The 19,017-nt window shown below is 43.2% G+C and overlaps 1 protein-coding gene across 1 annotated transcript in view; it reads left to right on the top strand.

Moving 5' to 3' along the window:
• Positions 1–985: 985 nt before the first annotated feature.
• Positions 986–19,017, top strand: part of RNF125 (ring finger protein 125) — a 45,118-nt gene continuing 27,086 nt past the window's right edge. The window contains exon 1 of the mRNA XM_069568945.1: positions 986–1,697. Coding sequence (XP_069425046.1) covers positions 1,534–1,697 — 164 coding nt within the window. The 5' untranslated portion in view covers positions 986–1,533. The remainder of the gene's footprint in view (positions 1,698–19,017) is intronic.

Raw genomic sequence — 19,017 nt, 5'->3', positions numbered from 1 at the left:
TGTTCTTGCCTGGTTCACCATTCCCAGAGCTTAGCAAGTTTCTCCCTAAATCTTGGAGTGTTTGACTCCTTTTCATTATTCATGACTCTACTCAAATATCACCAAAACCAAAAAGTCTTCCCTGACCTTCTTATGCTTACTGCCCCAATCTCCATTCCCAGTTCTATCTTACTCTTGGCTCTTATTATCTGAAATGAACAAGTTTATTTATTTATTTGTTGATTCCTTATATCGTCTCATTAAAAGTAAAATATGGGCAAAACTGGATGAAGTGTATAGGATTATTGTTTATTATTGTATGTGTGTATTGCATATGCATACTATGTACTACTATGGGTTCTCTTAATAATGAGAATATGAATCTATAATTGTTGCTGTTGCGTGGGTGCTCAGTTGTGTCCGACTCTTTGCAGTCCTATGCACTGTAGCTCACCTGGCTTCTCTGTCCATGGGATTTTTCCAGGCAAGAATATTGGAGTGGAGTGCTATTTCCTATTCCAGGGGATCTTCCCGATCCAGGGATGGAACCCGGCATCTCTTGCCTCTCCTACATTGGCAGGAGGATTCTTTAGCAACTGCGCCACCTGGGAAACCCTGAATCTATGATTATCTTCCCCCAAAATGTTTTTTAAGTAAGTTCTGTGAGAACTGTGATTTTTGCTTGTTGGAAACTGTGTCCCCAATCACCAAAACGGAGTCTGTCACGCAGTGGGCACTCAGTAAGTTTTATTAAATGCGTGAATTAATAACTGGTGTATTTGATGGAGAGGAGTACAAACAACAGCAAGAGATCCTAAGGTGAGGAAACTGGGCGGGGAGCGGGCAGCGGAGGTTGGGGGGAGGGGCGGTTGTGGGGGGAGGGGGACGTTCCTAGAACTTAGCGCTGGAATCCCTATCCTAGAGGTGGGACTCAATTCAGCTCCAAGAACTCTTCCCACTACAGCTTGCTACCTCTCCATTTATGGAGGGTTGGTTAGATGACGGAAGTAGTGATTAGCACTTTCTTCGGAGACGCTCGTAGATCCTCTCTGTGGCTACAGCAGTAATCATTACATTGCAAGACCGAGAGGACCATCACCTTACAAGTGGGTGTTCTCCGATTGCGTTCAGGGAAGACCACGCCCGCACTTTCATTCACTCGCTCTAGTGGTTCGGAAGGAGGAGTCGTGCGATTGCCGCCGAGGTTCACCGCCAGCCCAGGTCCTCTGCTCTGCAGTTGAGGTGTCAGATTTCAATCCTCCAGGGCCCGGGGACGTCTGGCGTGCACCGTGCGCCCCGCCGCCGCCGCCTCCCAGCCTAGACTCGGGCAGCGAGCGGAGGGAGGTTCACTCCGAAAGCGGCCGCGTACTCGGCCTGCCTTAGACCCAGGCTGGGCGCCGCGACCGAGGCTGCTCCCCGGCTGCGCGGGCTGGGCGCGCGGGGAGGCGGCGATCGCAGCTGGGCCGGGACTTCCTTCCTTCACCGCAGGACAACAAAACAAGCCGGCCGCAGGCACCGAGCTTTTGGCGACCGTCTGGGGCCGGAGGTGCAGGGATGGGTTCCGTGCTGAGCAGCGATAGCGGGAAATCTGCGCCAGCCTCGGCCACCCCGCGGGCCCTGGAGCGCCGGGGGGACCCTGAGCTGCCCGTCACGTCCTTCGACTGTTCTGTGTGCTTGGAGGTGTTGCACCACCCCGTTCGGACCCGCTGTGGCCATGTGTAAGTGCCAGGGGAGCTGGGTTTGCGCGCCCTCCCCGCCCTGGGTCGGGGGTCGGGGGGGCGGTGGGTGATGCTAGAGGAGCCGTGGGAATGGGGGACTGAGATGACAGCACTTCGGGGAGACTGATGTGAGGAGAAACCTGGGCCCGTCGAGGGCGGACCACTGGGAAAGTGCCCAGTCGGAAAGTGACACAGGATTTCAAGGGGGGAGAAACACCAACCAGCGGGTCCTACAGCGCTCCCGAGAGCCACCTCCTCTGGCAGCCCAGGTGTGGAGCCCCCGGGATGCGGATCCAGGGCTGGCGAGCTGAGGAGGGTGCGCAGGGGTGGAGGAGCAGCACGCGCGGGGAACCCAGACGGGGACTCGGCGGAGCGCAGTGGCCGCTCCCCTCGGTTAATCGCGCGGCGCTTCCCTCTCCGCCGGGAGCCGGAGTTGGTTTTGTTTTGCTCGCTCTGTGCACGTGTGGTCCAGAACGCCTGCCGAGGCTGGTCTGTTGAGCAGGCAAGGATCTGTGCAAAGTGTCCTTCCACCCCAACTTCCCTTTCCCGACACAGACGCCCAGGTCTCTCAAAGAACCGTCAGATTGGACAGTCCCAGTGACTTTCTGTGGCCGCCAGGGTGGGATCTGGGGCTTGAATATTACCCCCAAGCCTGTGAACGCAGCCTTTTAAAGCCCAGTCACCCGAGTGACGGAGGTTGCTGACTACCTGCGTTGCTCACCGCCCCCTCACACGGTAGGAAGTAGGGATAAAAATAACTGTCTTAAAAACCACATGCACGCTTTGTAACGAAAACCCTCTGGGAGCGCACAGCTGTGGTCGTTTCTAGGAAGAGTTTAAAAACAAAATCCCTGTATAAAATTGGCACCTCCTTAACGTGTGCCTGAGTAACTAGTAGTTGGGGGTTGGGTCTGTGAGTTTGTGTTCTGTTCGTTTAAAAAGCTTTCTTCCGGTGGATGCATTGGGTGTGTGACTGGGCGTGTTGGTGAGATTGGCGGGGGCCGGGCGGGGCAGATTTCATAGAGCCTGAGTGAAAACCCACTTAATGCCTTCTTTGGATCACCGACTAGTTTGATGAAGCTCCGAGGCAGTAAGTGCTTTTTTGGCTTACCGGGGAAAAAAGAAGTGTCATAAATTATGAATGCAAGTGCACAAAACGTCTTTAAAAGGACTTAGATGGTCCTTGACACCTATAGCCTAGCATTTGAGAAACAGTTTTCAACTCCGAAAAGCCCAGCAGAGAACCAGGGATAAAAATCTGCTGCCCACACAATGTTCAAAGCAAGAGTGCCCCTGGGCATTATTTTGTGGCTGTATTTTCAGGGCCTGTCGTTTCAGCTTTGTACTTTAAATTCAAGGCTAATTTACGTCCTGCCTGATACCTGATGTAGTTTCCTAGCCGTCCACATTGACATAATTCCCCGGAGGTCAAGATAGAAGCCAAGACGTTATTGTATCATGTATGAAATATATTGATTAGCTCAGAGCAGTAAACCCTCAGGATAGTTACATTTAAATTTAGTCTGTATGGCTCAGCGGTAAAGAACCTGCCTGCCAATGCAGAAAACCTAAGAGGCGCGGGTTCGATCCCTAGTCTGTATCAGAGTTAAAGCTTTTCGGTTGCGGGGAACACACACCGTGGCATCAAGTCTGGACGACTTTCTTTTGTGGGACTGAACCGGGCAGCATTGCTATTGGAGATTGTTATCTGACGGTTTTCCTTAGTTTGGATTTTTGAATGCTGCAGCTTAGTATGTGCAGTGTTTTGCTTCTGCTAAAGGGTAATAAAAACTTGTGAAATGTTAAATCCTGTGTTTAATCTTTTTCTTTGTTAGAGTGAATAGGAAACCAGCAACTGGGAAAAAAAGCCATGAAGTAGCACAAGGGCTGGACAAATCGCCTTCCCTCACTTTATTGTTCTTTGTTTTGACAAAGCTATGTCCATTGTTCTGGCTATGGGCACAATTTCCATATTCCTACTTTTGGCAAATTTACTTGGGCCTCTTCCACTTTGTCAGTGTTAACTAGAGTCCCTTCTGCTCTGGAGATTGTGAGCCCGCCTAACGCCGTTTGTACTTCCTAAATGAATTACTCTCTTCCATTGAACTTAAATTGGAAAATGAGGAAATGAAATGAAACTGCTATATTATCCCAGACTTAAGCTAATTTCCAAACTTATTAACCTAGGTTGTTTATGCTAATTTTGGCTTATAAACCAGTTTCAAGTTGAGCAAATATAATATAGCAACAATACCTTGAATGTTGTACTGTAATGTTGCACATTAATGTTGTAATGTTGCACGTATGTATGTACTGTGATGGAGTAAAACAGCAGAGCTTGATAGCAGAATTTGAAGTTCTATCTGCCAGTAACCAGCTGGGTAATCAGCACTCTGCTTAATCTTTTTGAATCGTAGTTTCTTCATTTGTAAAATGAAGTGAGTCATGAAATTTCTATGAGTATTAAAAATGTAAAAGTAGCCCATAATACTCAAAACAGAGTTGGTTTTTAAATTGGAGTATAGTTGATTTACAATGTCGTATTAGTTTCAGGTGTCAAAACAGTTTCTGTTCCGTCAAAGTCGTTCCATAAAGCAAGCAAAAACCCAGTTATGGGTTTTCTCATCTCTGGATTTCTTTTGGAATCGAACTGGGCCACAAGAAGATAAAATCTGTGACGTTTCCAAGATGTCCCGGATAGTCTTATTCTTAGCTTCTTTCTTGCTTTGGTGGACTTTAAGAAGTTCCATTTTAATGTTCTGACGCCATTTGTATTGCCCTATCAATTGTAAAAATAGATTTGGAGGCTGAGACTTCCTACATCTGCCTATCTTCTGTTGTCAGTGAGCTGGGGAAAGAGATGAGTGGAAACTGTATACGTGAAACTAAAAGGAAATCTGATTTAACATTTAAAAGAAATATTCAGAGAAATTTGATATGGTAGATACAAAGGGAGACAAATGTGGAAGATAGATGAAGGGGACCAGAGTTTAATTTAGCTCAGGAGGAAGTTAGTGACCTCATGATTAGGCCTGTTGAATGTATAGTAGTCTCATAGGGAGACATCTAAACAAAAGTGTCCTGGAACTTCCCTGATGGTACAGTGGCTAAGACTCCGAGCTCCCAATGCAAGGGACCCAAGTTCGATCCCTGGTAGGGGAACTAATACCCCAACTAAGAGTTTGCATGCTGTAAATGTAAGATTTTATATGCAGCAACTAAGACCTGGTACAGGCAAATCAGTAAATAAATACAAGATGCTTTTGAATTATGGTGTTGGAGAAAACTTGAGATTCCCTTGGACTGCAAGGAGATCAAACCAGTCCATCCTAAAGGAAATCAGTCCTGAATATTCATTGGAAGGACTGATGCTGAATACTGAAGCTCCAGTACTTTGGCCACCTGATGTGAAGAGCCAACTCATTGGAAAAGACCCTAATGCTGGGAAAGATTGAGGGCAGGGGGAGAAGGGGTCGACAGAGGATGAGATGGTTGGATGGCATCAGCGACTCAATGGACATGAATTAGAGCAAACTATCTAGGAGATAGTGAAAGTTAAAGTGGAAAGTGAAAAAGTTGGCTTAAAGCTCAACATTCAGAAAACGAAGATCATGGCATCCGGTCCCATCACTTCATGGGAAATAGATGGGGAAACAGTGTCAGACTTTATTTTTTTGGGCTCCAAAATCACTGCAGATGGTGACTGTAGCCATGAAATTAAAAGACGCTTACTCCTTGGAAGAAAAGTTATGAGCAACCTAGATAGTATATTCAAAAGCAGACACATTACTTTGCCGACTAAGGTCCGTCTAGTCAAGGCTATGTTTTTCCAGTAGTCATGTATGGATGTGAGAGTTGGACTGTGAAGAAGGCTGAGCACCGAAGAATTGATGCTTTTGAACTGTGGTGTTGGAGAAGACTCTCGAGAGTCCCTTGGACTGCAAGGAGATCCAACCAATCCATTCTGAAGGAGATCAACCCTGGGATTTCTTTGGAAGGAATGATGCTAAAGCTGAAACTCCAGTACTTTGGCCACCTCATGCGAAGAGTTGACTCATTGGAAAAGACTCTGATCCTGGGAGGGATTGGGGGCAGGAGGAAAAGGGGACAACAGAGGATGAGGTGGCTGGATGGCATCACGGAGTCGATGGAAGTGAGTCTGAGCGAACTCCAGGAGTTGGTGATGGACAGGGAGGCCTGGTGTGCTGTGATTCATGGGGTTGCAAAGAGTCGGACATGACTGAGTGACTGAACTGAACTGATCCAGGAGATAGTGGAGGACAGAGGAACCTGGCGTGCTGCAGTCAATGGTGTGGCAAAGAGTCGAACATGACTGAGTGACTAAGCATAGCACGCAGCACAGCATAATTGATATGTAACATTAGTTTCAGGTGTATAACGTGATGATTTGATATTTGTAAATACTGCAAGTTGATCACCACCCAAAGTCTAATTAACATCTGTCAGAATATATGCTTAACAAAATTTGTATTTCTCATAATGATTAACTTTTAAGATCTTCTCTCTTGGCATCTTTCAGCAATCCAGTATCATTAACTATAGTCATGTTCTATATTCTCTCCTATGACTTTCTTATTTTATAGCCCAAAGTTTGTACCTTTTAGACTTCCCTGTCATCCAGAGTTTAAGACTTGGCGCTTTCACTGCAGAAGGTACCCATTGGATCCCTGGTCAGGTATCTAAGATCCCACATGCTGCAGAGCAACTAAAAGCCTGCCCAGGGCAACCACTGAGCCTGTGTGCTCCAACTAGAGAATCCATGCACCACGACAAAGATCCCACATGCCGGCAACTATGACTCCGTGCAGCCAAATAAATAAATTTTTTTTTAATTACTAAAAATTATTTTAGAAAAGAAGAAGTATTTTCCAGGGAAGAGGGACCCACGTGATCCATGCTGCTTTAAAAGGCAAGTGCATGAAGGCTGGGAATTGACCACTGGGTTTACTATATGTGAAGACTATGGGTGGCCTTGTGAAGAGTAGTTTAAATGGGATGTGGGCTCCAAAACTAATTGGAGTGGGTTCTCAAGGGATCAGAGAAGCAAGTGAGAGACGGAAGGTATCAAAAGCCCTTTCATGGAGTTGGGAGGCAAAGGGGGGAGAGAGATTGGAGCAATCACTGGAAAAAGATGTGGGATCAAGAGCATCTTCTTTTAAAAACAGAATGAAATGTTTTGTCTGCAGATGGAAATGAACCAATCAGTTCAGTTCAGTTGCTCAGTCGTGTCCGACTCTTTGCGACCCCATGAATCGCAGCACGCCAGGCCTCCCTGTCCATCACCAACTCCCAGAGTTCACTCAGACTCACTTCCATCGAATCCATGATGCCATCCAGCCATCTCATCCTTGGTCGTCCCCTTTTCCTCCTGCCCCCCAATCCCTCCCAGGATCAGAGTCTTTTCCAATGAGTCAACTCTTCGCATGAGGTGGCCAAAGTACTGGAGTTTCAGCTTTAGCATCATTCCTTCCAAAGAAATCCCAGGGTTGATCTCCTTCAGAAAGGATTGGTTGGATCTCCTTGCAGTCCAAGGGACTCTGAGAGTCTTCTCCAACACCACAGTTCAAAAGCATCAATTCTTCGGTGCTCAGCCTTCTTCACAGTCCAACTCTCACATCCATACATGACCACAGGAAAAACCATAGCCTTGACTAGACGGACCTTAGTCGGCAAAGTAATGTGTCTGCTTTTGAATATACTATCTAGGTTGCTCATAACTTTTCTTCCAAGGAGTAAGCGTCTTTTAATTTCATGGCTGCAGTCACCATCTGCAGTGATTTTGGAGCCCTCAAAAATAAAGTCTGACACTGTTTCCACTGTTTCCCCATCTATTTCCCATGAAGTGATGGGACCGGATGCCATGATCTTCGTTTTCTGAATGTTGAGCTTTAAGCCAACTTTTTCACTCTCCTCTTTCACTTTCATCAAGAGGCTTTTTAGCTCCTCTTCACTTTCTGCCGTAAGGGTGGTGTCATCTGCATATCTGAGGTTATTGATATTTCTCCCGGCAGTCTTGATTCCAGCTTGTGTTTCTTCCAGTCCAGCGTTTCTCATGGTGTACTCTGCATAGAAGTTAAATAAGCAGGGTGACAATATACAGCCTTGACGTACTCCTTTTTCTATTTGGAACCAGTCTGTTGTTCCATGTCCAGTTCTAACTGTTGCTTCCTGATCTGCATACAGATTTCTCAAGGGGCAGGTCAGGTGGTCTGCTATTCCCATCTCTTTCAGAATTTTCCACAGTTTATTGTGATCCACACAGTCAAAGGCTTTGGCATAGTCAAGAAAGCAGAAATAGATGTTTTTCTGGAACTCTCTTGCTTTTTCCATGATCCAGCGGATGCTGGGAATTTGATCTCTGGTTCCTCTGCCTTTTCTAAAACCAGCTTGAACATCTGGAAGTTCACGGTTCACATATTGCTGAAGCCTGGCTTGGAGAATTTTGAGCATTACTTTACTAGCGTGTGAGATGAGTGCAATTGTGCAGTAGATTGAGCGTTCTTTGGCATTGCCTTTCTTTGGGATTGGAATGAAAAGTGACCTTTTCCAGTCCTGTGGCCACTGCTGAGTTTTCCAAATGTGCTGGCATATTGAGTGCAGCACTTTCACAGCATCATCTTTCAGGATTTGAAACAGCTCAACTGGAATTCCATCACCTCCACTAGCTTTGTTTGTAGTGATGCTTTCTAAGGCCCACTTGACTTCACATTCCAAGATGTCTGGCTCGAGATGAATGATCACATCATCATGATTATCTGGGTCGTGAAGATCCTTTTTCTACAGTTCTTCCGTGTATTCTTGCCACCTCTTCTTAATATCTTCTGCTTCTGTTAGGTCCATACCATTTCTGTCCTTTATCGAGCCCATCTTTGCATGAAATGTTCCCTTGCAATCTCTAATTTTCTTGAAGAGATCTCTAGTCTTTCCCATTCTGTTGTTTTCCTCTTAGTGAGGGAAATTTTGATGCACAGTAGAGAAGAGAGAATGCCAGAGCTATGATTTTCAGTGGAGGGGCTGGGCTTAGTTAGTGAAATGGACAGTTCATCAGTGTAAGAGGATGTAGAATATTAAATGGGCACAGATGCAGGTGGTTAAATTGAAGTAGTGGGAGGTCGTGGGAGTTTCCCATGTGATTGCAGATTATCACTGATGTAATATTTGACCTGTGATTTGATTTTTTTTTATTGAAGTGTAGTTGCTGTACAATATTCTGTGTTACAGATGTACGATACAGTCATTCATAATTTTTAAAGGTTATACTCCATTTATAGTTATTATAAAATATTGGCTATATTCCCCATGTTGTATAATACATCTTTGTAGCTTATTTTTTACCTAACAGTGTGTACCTCTTAATCCCCTAATCCTAAATTGCTCCTCCCCCTTCCCTCTCTCCAGTAGTAACCACTAGTTTGTTTTCTATATCTGTGAGTCTGCTTCTTTTTGATTCTCTAGTTGTATTTCTTAGGTTCCACATGTAAGTTGTATCCCATAGTATTTGTCTTCCTCTGACTTGTTTCACTTAGCATAATGCCCTCTAAGTCCACCCATGTTGCTATAAATGACAAAATTCCTTTCTTTGTTATGGCTGAGTAGTATTTCATTCATCTCCATCCATTCATCTATTGATGAACACTTAGTTTGCTTCCATATCTTGACTAGTGTAGATAATGCTGATATGAACATTGGGGTTGTGTATATCTTTTTGAATTTGTGTTTTCATTTTTTTCAGATATATACCCAAGAGTGGAATTACTAGATCATATGGTAACTCTATTGTTAATTTTTTGAGAAGCTTCCATACTGTTTTCCACGGTGCCTGCACCAATCTACATTCCCACCAACAGTGTATGAGGCTTCCTTCTTCTCCACATCCTCACCAACATTTGTTACGTGTGCTTTTTGGTGATGCCGTTCTGATAGTTGTGAGGTGATAGCATGATTTTGATCTTCATTTCCCTGATGCTCAAGCAATCTTGAGCATCCTTTCATGTGCTTCTTGATCTGTGATTTGATTTTAAGATGAAACTTTGCAGTTTAAACATGAGCCTTTTAAGCCCCTGATGCTAAAGCAAATGCATGTAGAATGCCTTCTCCTTCTAATGTACTTGGGTAAGCATCACTCAAAATACTATGATTGGGAATGCTCTGGCAACCCAGTGGTTAAGACTCTGTGCTTCCAATGCAAAGGGCTTGGGTTTGATCCCTAGTTGGGGAACTAAGATCCCATATGCTGAGCAAAGTGACCCAAAAAAAGTGAGGGTTGGGGGGAGAATTTGATGATTAGAGTCTTGTTCCATCTAGACCCATAACTCTTGAGAGCCGTTGTTCTAATAAAGGAATGCCACTTTCTACATTGCCACTGCTTTAAGTTCCCAAGCTTAGCAAATGTTAAGTATTTTGAATTAACGAGTGACTCTAAGACAAAATTTGAATACTTCTGTGAGCACCACTTTGGACGACCACTTCATAGTGCCAGCCAACTGATGCCATGGAGTTTGAGTCATAGATAGGAGTCCCATCATAGTTATTGAACTCCCTTCCTTTTATAGGGTTATTCATTTGTGCCTATATTACTGAGAATTTTAGAAAGATGTGATTAAACTGTCCTAAAATTTGCCTCATTTGATGGTTGGACTGCTTGGTGTTTACCTGGCAACATTAGTGTTGTCATAGGCATGATAAATATTAGTGATCTATTAAATTACACATTTTCCAACAAACAGAACTTAAATAAATAATGATGCAGATTAAGTTTTTATGCTGCACGAGATTCTCCATAGAAGATCCCCTGGAGAAGGGAATGGCTACCCACTCCAGTATTCTTGCCTGGAAAATCCCATGGACAGAGGATCCTGGTGGGCTACAGTCCACGGGGTCGCAGAGTCGGACACGACTGAGCAAATAACACTGGTTGGTCCTAGGACCAGCAGCACTACAGAATCTCAGCCCCCAACTCAGGTCTGCTAAGTCTCAATCTGCATTTTCACAAGAAGCCCATGTGATTTTTATCCATTTTCAAGTTTGAGAAGTACAGCCTCAAATAACCCTATTTAACTGACAGTAAGATGCAACAAATTGAGGACAGTGTTTGAGGGTTATAGAGAGGCACCCCTCTAAGATTACAGGTGAAAGGAAGTGAAATTTTCCTTAGGGGGGTTAAATATAAAAATCAACTCATAATGGAGTGTAGATTCAATGTTCCGAAGGCAGAGTCAGTTTTTGGAGGCAAAATGATTTCCAGGATGGAGTAACCTCATTGACTACATAAAAACGTTGAAGGTAATTTCAAAGAACAGTGGCTGAGGGCCTGTGCTCTGAGAAGAACTGCACTTGGGCCTGTCCAGGCTGATCCATCCATCAGTGGTAAAAGGGAGACTGGTTGTGTGTGTGCTTATTGCCTTATATTGGAGTTGTTGTTGTTTAGTTGCTAAGTCATGTCTGACTCTTTTGTGACCCCATGGGCTGTAGCCCACCGGGCTCCTCTGTCCATGGAATTTCCCAGGCAAGAATACTGGAGTGGGTTGCCAGTTTCCTTCTTCAGGGGATCTTCCTGATCTAGGGATCAACCCACATCCGCATTGGTAGGCAGATTCTTTTCCACTGAGCCACCAGGGAAGCCTTCATCCTCCCTTTGAATAACAATAGAAATGCCCCTTATTCTATTTATGTGTTCCCCAAGGGACCCAAAATTTTCATTCAGCTTCATATTGGCCTTCCCACAGTGAACCACCCCAATGCTGAGAACGTAAAGAAAATGTTAGACCAACCACATGTTGCCAAGGGCTTCTTCCAGAACTGCATTTGGGGATCACCTCTGGAGAAGGAAATGGCAATCCACTCCAGTACTATTGCCTGGAAAATCCCATGGACAGAGGAGCCTGGTAGGCTACAGTCCATGGGTCGCAAAGAGTCGGACACGACTGAGTGACTTCACTTCACTTCACTTCTTGTTCCTTATTCTGCCTGTCTAGCCCTGGGCCCCATGGAGTCCCTTGATTCTACTAGGAAGGATGCAGTTTTCCCTCCTAAGATTGTGGACATAACTTTAATTACCCAAGGTCCTCAGCAACCCTTTCCTCATTTTCCTCCAATACCTTGCCGACTTTTCTGTTGTTTGAGTTTTATTGCTAATCACTTAATTAGAGAAACAGATTAGCAAAGGGGTTAATAAAATACACAATGGGGTGGGATAATTAAGTTTCTAACCAGTTTTAAAGTTCTTAGAATCATTATCTAGTTCTTGATTGATGTCATCAGGAGCTGCAAGCTCAACAGAGGGGAGGCAAGTGGTGTGAGTGAGAGAGGAGGGTAAACGCCAACAGGAACGGGCACCAACCCATGAGTCCAGAGCTGCAGGAGACTTAGCTTTTCAAGAGAAGCCAGAAGTTTAAAGCAATGACAATTTGGGACTTCCCTGGTGGTCCAGTGGTAAAAATTCCATGCTTCTACTGCAGGGGGTACAGGTTCCATCCTTGGTCCGGGAACTAAGATCACGTGTGCCGCAGGGGTGGCAAAAAGAGAGAGAGAGAGAGAGAAGCAATGACAACTCATTCAAAATTTTTGAAAACATTAACTCAACCTTAAAAAAAAAATGCTATTGACATCCATCCTCAGCTTTTACCTACATTCTCCTCATTCAGATCATGTCTGTTGTGAGTCATCATACAGTCTTATGGAGGGGAGAAGGAGGGCAGACATGGAAATTCCTTACCTCCTTGGGCTTGTGTTCATTTTTACTCCATGGGTTTTTCCCAGAAGGAGTAAAACACTTAGTTATTAGCAAGAACATTTGCCCCTGCCATGAAAATTCCTCTTTGGCCCATTCCTCGATTTAGTTGTTTCAATCTGCTGACCATTTACTGAGTAGCTACTACTCAGGGCCTGGGGCTCTGTGGGAGGGACGCTTACAGGACTCTGAATGGTTCTATGCAGTGTATATTTCTGTGGTTTTCATGCAGTGTTTTTACTGAGGCATTTTTTGTTTCGTGGGGTTCTGTTTTTCAGCTTTATTGAGGTAACATGGTACATAATTGTATACAATTCTATAACCACCACCTCAAACAAGGTCTAGGACAGTTAGTTCCTTTACCTTAAAACTTCCCTCGAACAGGTACACACTGCTATATACAAAATAGGCAGACCACGAGGATCTATGATATGACAAGCAACACTATTCAGTATCTTGTAATATAATGGAAAAGAATCTGAAAAAGAATATATATATTAATATGTAAATACATAGGTATGACTGAATCACTTTGCTGTATACCTGAAGCTAACACAGCATTGTAAATCAACTATATTTCAATTACAAAAAAAAGAGACTAAGTGAAAAGACCTAACAACATCAGAAAAAAAAAAAAATCCCCTCAAATCCTTTGCAGTCAATCCACGCCCCACATAACACCTCGTCTGCTTTCTGTCACTGAGTTCTGGAATCATACAGTAAATAGTCTTTTGTATTTGACTTCTTTCACTTAGTAACGGGGCATATATTTATTGTCATTTGGTCAATCCTAAACCCTTTTCCTCTGCTTTCCAAATCGATCCTAAATCTGTCTATCCGCCTACACTGTCTACTGCTACTTTGCTGGTCTGAGCCTCCACCCTCTCTCTTTGTTGAAATAATTGTGTTTATTTTTGGCTCTGCTGGAGTCTTCGTTGCTGTGTAGACTTCTCTCTAGTTGTGATGAACAGGTGCAGCTCTCTAGCTATGGTGCTCGGGCTTCTCCTTGCAGTGGCTTCTCTTGTTGCGGAGCAGAGGCTCTAGGGTGCACAGACTTTAGTGGTTGTGCCGCAGGGGCTCAGTAGTTGCAGCTCCCAGGCTCTAAAGCACGGTCTCAGTGGTTGTGGCAGTTTGGGCTTAGTTGCTCTGCGGCATATGGAATCTTCCTGGATCAGGGACTGAACTGCACTGGCAGGTGGATTCTTTACCACTGAGCCACCAGGGAAGCCCCACCACTCTCTCTTGAACCAGCTCGTATGGTGGACTTAACGCTGAACTCTGAGCTATGGCTCTCATACCTCCAATCCATTCTTCACAGAGGAACCCCAGTGATCTCTGTAATGTAAATCAGGTCATATCACTCCCACTTAAAACCCTCCAATGCCTGCCCATCACTCTTAGCTCTGGCTTTATGATCTGTATCCTACACAGGTAGACCCTGGGCCCCCTGCATTTCAGCCACACTGGCTTTCCGTATCTCAGCAAAACAGTCCCTATTTTTTGTACCTTCTGTGTTCAGCTTAGAAAACCATTCCCGGGTCTTCTGAAGTCTGGTGTCTTCAAATGTCATCCCAGGGACCACCCATCTTACGTCTCCCTCTGCCCCACCCGCTCTATTTTTATTGCCAACTGTTTTCTTCTCAGGGCATTCATCCTTTGCCCGTCCTTTTGTTTACCTGCTTATTTCCTCTCTCTTCATCCTGGAACTCTGAGAGCAGGGACCTCAGGCACTGCCATGGTTTCACCCCTGGCATGTCAAACACTGTCTGGCAATCATAAGCTGTGATTAAAAATTTCGTTAGTAAGTCTGTGCTTATATGGTTGAGTCTGGGGAGATTTGTGCAGGTTTTGTAAAGTCTTCATTATAAACCATAGAATAATTGTTCTTGCTGAAAGCCATACAAATTCTTTTTTTTTTTTTACAGTTTGTATTTTCTCTCTTCAGCCTTTTATTATCTTTTCAATTGTTCCCGCTCTTTAAATTTATTTGAATAATCATAAATGCAAGCTAAACTTTTCCTCACTCTGAATTTCAGTGCTCTTAAAAATATATTTTAAAAACTATTTTCCTCTTCAAATCACATTCTGTTAAAAAAAATTTCAAAAAAAAAATTCAGACCTCTCATCCTCTGAACATTTCCCTTCTTAATTTTCCAACTAAATTTTCTCAGGAGTAAAAAATTTAATTAAGTAATTTAAGTAAATCATCATAGTAAGATGATTAATTTCCCCTAACATTTTATTATGAAAAAATGTCAAGCATACAGCTAATTTGAAAGAATTGTACAGTGAATATCCATAGATCCACTATCTGTATTCAGTTGTTCATTTTGCCATATTTGCACTTATCTCTCTATCACATACTTATCCATCAATCCATCTGATTTTTTAAATGCATTTCAGAGTGGGTTAAAAACATTAGCACACTCTACCCCTTCTCATATGAGCATGCATTATATTAATATTAACCAGCGTTCAATATTTATGGGATTTTTAAAAGTAAATTACACATAGTGAAATGCATCCATTCTAGGTATAACATTTGCCCTTAGACCTGTGTTTAGCCCAAACCCCTATTAAGATATAGAATAGTCTCATTGCCCCCATATGGTTCTCTCATGCCCCTTCCCAGCCATTCCTGTCCTTGTACCCTTGTAGACAGTCATTATTGAAACTTTTTTTTTCTATCATAGATCAGTTTTGCCTGTTCAAGAACTTCATCTAAAGTGAAATATAGTCACTTGTGTCTGGTTTCCTCACTCATATGTCTTTAAATTTTATCCATATTATTGCTTATATCAGAAATTTGTTCTTTTTGTATTGCTATGTAGAATTTCATTGTATGATTGTGCCACAGGTTGTTTATTCACTTTTTTATTGATATATATCTGGGTTATTTCCAGTTTGGGGCTATTATGAAAACATTCCTTCTGAATATTCTTGTACAAATGGACATTTTAAAAAATTCCTTTTGAGGGAATACGTGGGCTTGGTATTGCTGAGTCAAGGGGTACCTGCAAGTTTCGTGTTATCAGACATTACCAGACCATTGATCCCAAGCGGTTGCAGATGATTTACTTTTTAAAAGAATTGTTTGTTAATGTTGGTAATAAGTTGATGTGGTTCACACTTAAAATTTGACAATGAAAATACCCTTCTTCTACCACACACCCTTTCTTTCCAGTTGCCGTCTTTTCAATGGGTAAGTAAATGTTCTTATTTTCTTTACCCCAGATATTCTTATATACCTACAGGCCTGCAGGAAGCTCACACTGTGCATATATAGTTCTACACTTTGCTTTCTGAGACATTTTAGTTTTGAGTTATCTTGTCTATATTCCCTGGTGGCTCAGATGCTGCCTGCAATGAGAAAGATCCAGGTTCGATCCCTGGGTCAGCAAGATCCCCTGGAGAAGGAAATGGCAACCCACTCCAGTATTCTTGCCTGGAAAATCCTATGGATGAAGGAGCCTGGCAAGTCCATAGGGTCGCAAAGAGTAGGACATGACTGAGCGACTAACACTTTCTGTCTGTATTCTGTCTGTTATGTAGTATATATTACATAAAGCTGAATAACCTCTGTGGTCTCTGATTAGGCCCCTCAGAAAATGTTTGATCATTTTTTACTTTCCAAACATTTCTATATTTGGCTGCGTTGGGTCTTTGTTGCAGTATGAGGGACATTTGTTGTGTCGTGTGGCATCTTTTGTTGCAGGCAGGGACACTAGTTGTGATTCGCAGGCTCTGTGGTATGGGCTTTGTTGTTCTGTGGCATATGGGATCTTAGTTCCCCAAGCAGGGGTTGAACCTGTGTCCTTTGCATTGGTCGGCAGATTCTTAACCACTGGACCAGCAGGGAAGTCCCAATCACTTGTATACTTTTCATGCCAAGATACCAGGGTAGGGATGGTAGAAACTCCAGCACTCATGACTTGAATTTGATAGCTACACCTTTAAGGAGAGAATGTTCCCCTCAAATCTTTTGAACTCAGCAGTTCTGCAGTCTTGCTTCTGCAGCCCAGAAAGTAAGCTTGAGCTGCAGCGGCATCCAGCATGTTTGCATGGTGACAATGTTGTGGTTTTTATGTACTCATGATCAGTAAATTCAATCTGTTCCAAAACACCTTGATCTTGATGTGTTTTCTCTACTTCATAAATACTTCTATTAAAAGGAGTACAGTTAATGGACTCATCTACCAGATTTACTGCTAATATTCTCATATAATGCAACAGTGTCTGTATCAGGCTTATGTGAGAGTTTCGTGCCACAGGCAATACGACTGTACAGACTTAAATGGGTTATAGGGAGAGACTTGGTTTTAAACATGCCTCAAATGTGCTCCTTTTCATGAATATCTACTAGGAATTTCCATTATTGTGGTTATTGATCATAGTTACAAAAACACGTACGAAGTATTTACAAAATAACAGCAGAAATATACTCTAGGTAAAGCCCACCTGGCTTATACAGGTACAGCAATCAGTGATCTCTCTCAGCAGCTTTGCTGCTTCTACTTGTCATGCGTGCTAAGTCGCCTCAGTTGTGTCTAACTGATCTGTAGCCCACCAGGCTCCTCTGTTCATGGGATTCTCCAGGCCATTTCCTTCTCCAGGGGATGACCAAGGGATCGAACCCACATTTCTTAGATCTCCTGCAGTGGCAGGTGGGTTCTTTACACTAATGCCACCTAGGAAGCCCAAGGGTCTTTAAAAAGACTACAGACTTTGAGCCTCTCCCAAAACTGCTTGAGGATAAAAAACATTACTATCTTAGGAATTCCCTGGCTGTTTGGTGGTTAGGACTCAGTCTTTTCACTGCCAGGGTCTCTGGTTCAATCTCTGGTCGGGGAACTAAGATCCCACATGCTGTGAGCGACTGGCAAAAAACACCCAACAAACAGCTTACTACTGTCTTCACAGCTGTGTAACCTCAGCAAGTTGTTAACACCTCTCTGAACCTCAGTTTGCCATCAGTCAGGGTAGAGAGAAAGAGGAACATTTAGCATTACTGCAGGAGTGAAGTGAGGTAATGTGACCAGTGCCCACCATGGAGCTTTGCACCAGTATTCATCTTCTGTTTGTGTTCGGTTTGTGCAAAACTCAAATCAGTGTGAGCAAAGAGGGGGTGACTTTTAGTTGACAAGAAACACAATGTTACCTGTTTGCTCCTAAATCATGTAGACAAAGAATTCCTGCCAGAACCTTAAGTGTTCATTAGAAATGTTAATTACGAGTTGGGCATTTGGACTGTTGTTTGTAATAAATACTCTTACACTTTGAGAACCAATCCTTAGGGACGCAAGGAAACGTTAAGAACATTGTGCCATAGAACTTACAGTTAATCACCTGAAGCATGCAGAAGTAAAAGACAGCAGAGGACTTAGATCTTTTGATTCTGGAAGTATTGCTGTTTCCAAGGGCAACTGTGGCTGTGGCAAGACAGGTTACTGAATCTTTGAGTCAGAAAACCAAGGAAAATACCTACAAAAAATAAAACCAAAACAATTGAGAAAATGGTAATAGGATCATACATATCAGTAATTACCTTAAATGTAAATTAATTCAATGCACCAACCAAAAGACATAGACTGGCTGTGTGGATGAAAACTTGTGCATGTATGCCCTTCCACTTACCACATCATTCTATTTCACCCCCCAAATTGTATATAATTATTTTATATTGTTAGGTTAACCATGTTTCCCTTATGGCTCTCAATTGTAATTATCTTTTTTTTTGTCTGATTGTTGGTTGTGAAAACTGGTAAACACCTAAACATCTTTTACTGTTGTGATTATATAACTATCACTCATTTAATACCATCATATCATGATTGGTCAACAGAAAATAGTAGAATTCTATAGCACTGAACACTGCCACTTAATAGAAAAAAGAAAAAGAAAACCCAGCTTTAAGACTAACCAAGTTCAGGCACTTTCTGTAGCTGTGACTTTGCAGAAGTAACAACCAGTATGTACCATGGTTTGCTCATCTGTAAACGAAATAATGATCTTTCTCTAGGGGGTTGTTAAGGTTAAATGAGCTAAGGTCTCTTATAAACTTTGTAAATAAAAAGCAGTGTGTCAAATCTGAAATTATGGGGACTTCCCTGGCAGTCCAGTGGTTAATACTCCAGGCTCCCAATGCAGGGGTCACCGGTTCAATCCCTGGTTGGTGAACTAACATCTTGCATGCCTCACGGCACAGCATTAAAAAAAGTTTTGTTTGAAATTATATCAAAACATAAAGTTTCCAAACAACATTAGTAACAAAAAGAAGAAAAGGGTAGGAACCCAGGCAGATCCAGGGTTGTACATAAAGAGCAGGGCAGTCCCATCAAGTTATTGCTGAATCAGCTCTTGTGTCACTGTTTAGCATGCGTCTCCCAGGGAGACGGTTTACTCACTTAGTCTGGTCGACATCAGGTTCTCTGCCTTCAGCAAGGGATTGTGGGCACCTGAATTGGGGTCCCACCAGTTTGCATCTCATGTAAGAGGGGTGGGTCCTGCAGAGCAAAATCAGGATGCTGTGGCAGGAGTAAGGGGAAATGGGTGCTGGGCAGACATAGTTCA

The sequence above is a fragment of the Ovis canadensis genome, chromosome 23 (genome assembly GCF_042477335.2).
Source record: "Ovis canadensis isolate MfBH-ARS-UI-01 breed Bighorn chromosome 23, ARS-UI_OviCan_v2, whole genome shotgun sequence".
NCBI lineage: Eukaryota > Metazoa > Chordata > Mammalia > Artiodactyla > Bovidae > Ovis > Ovis canadensis.
The sequence above is the reverse complement of the archived record's forward strand: the minus strand, read 5'-3'. Positions and strand labels throughout refer to the sequence as shown.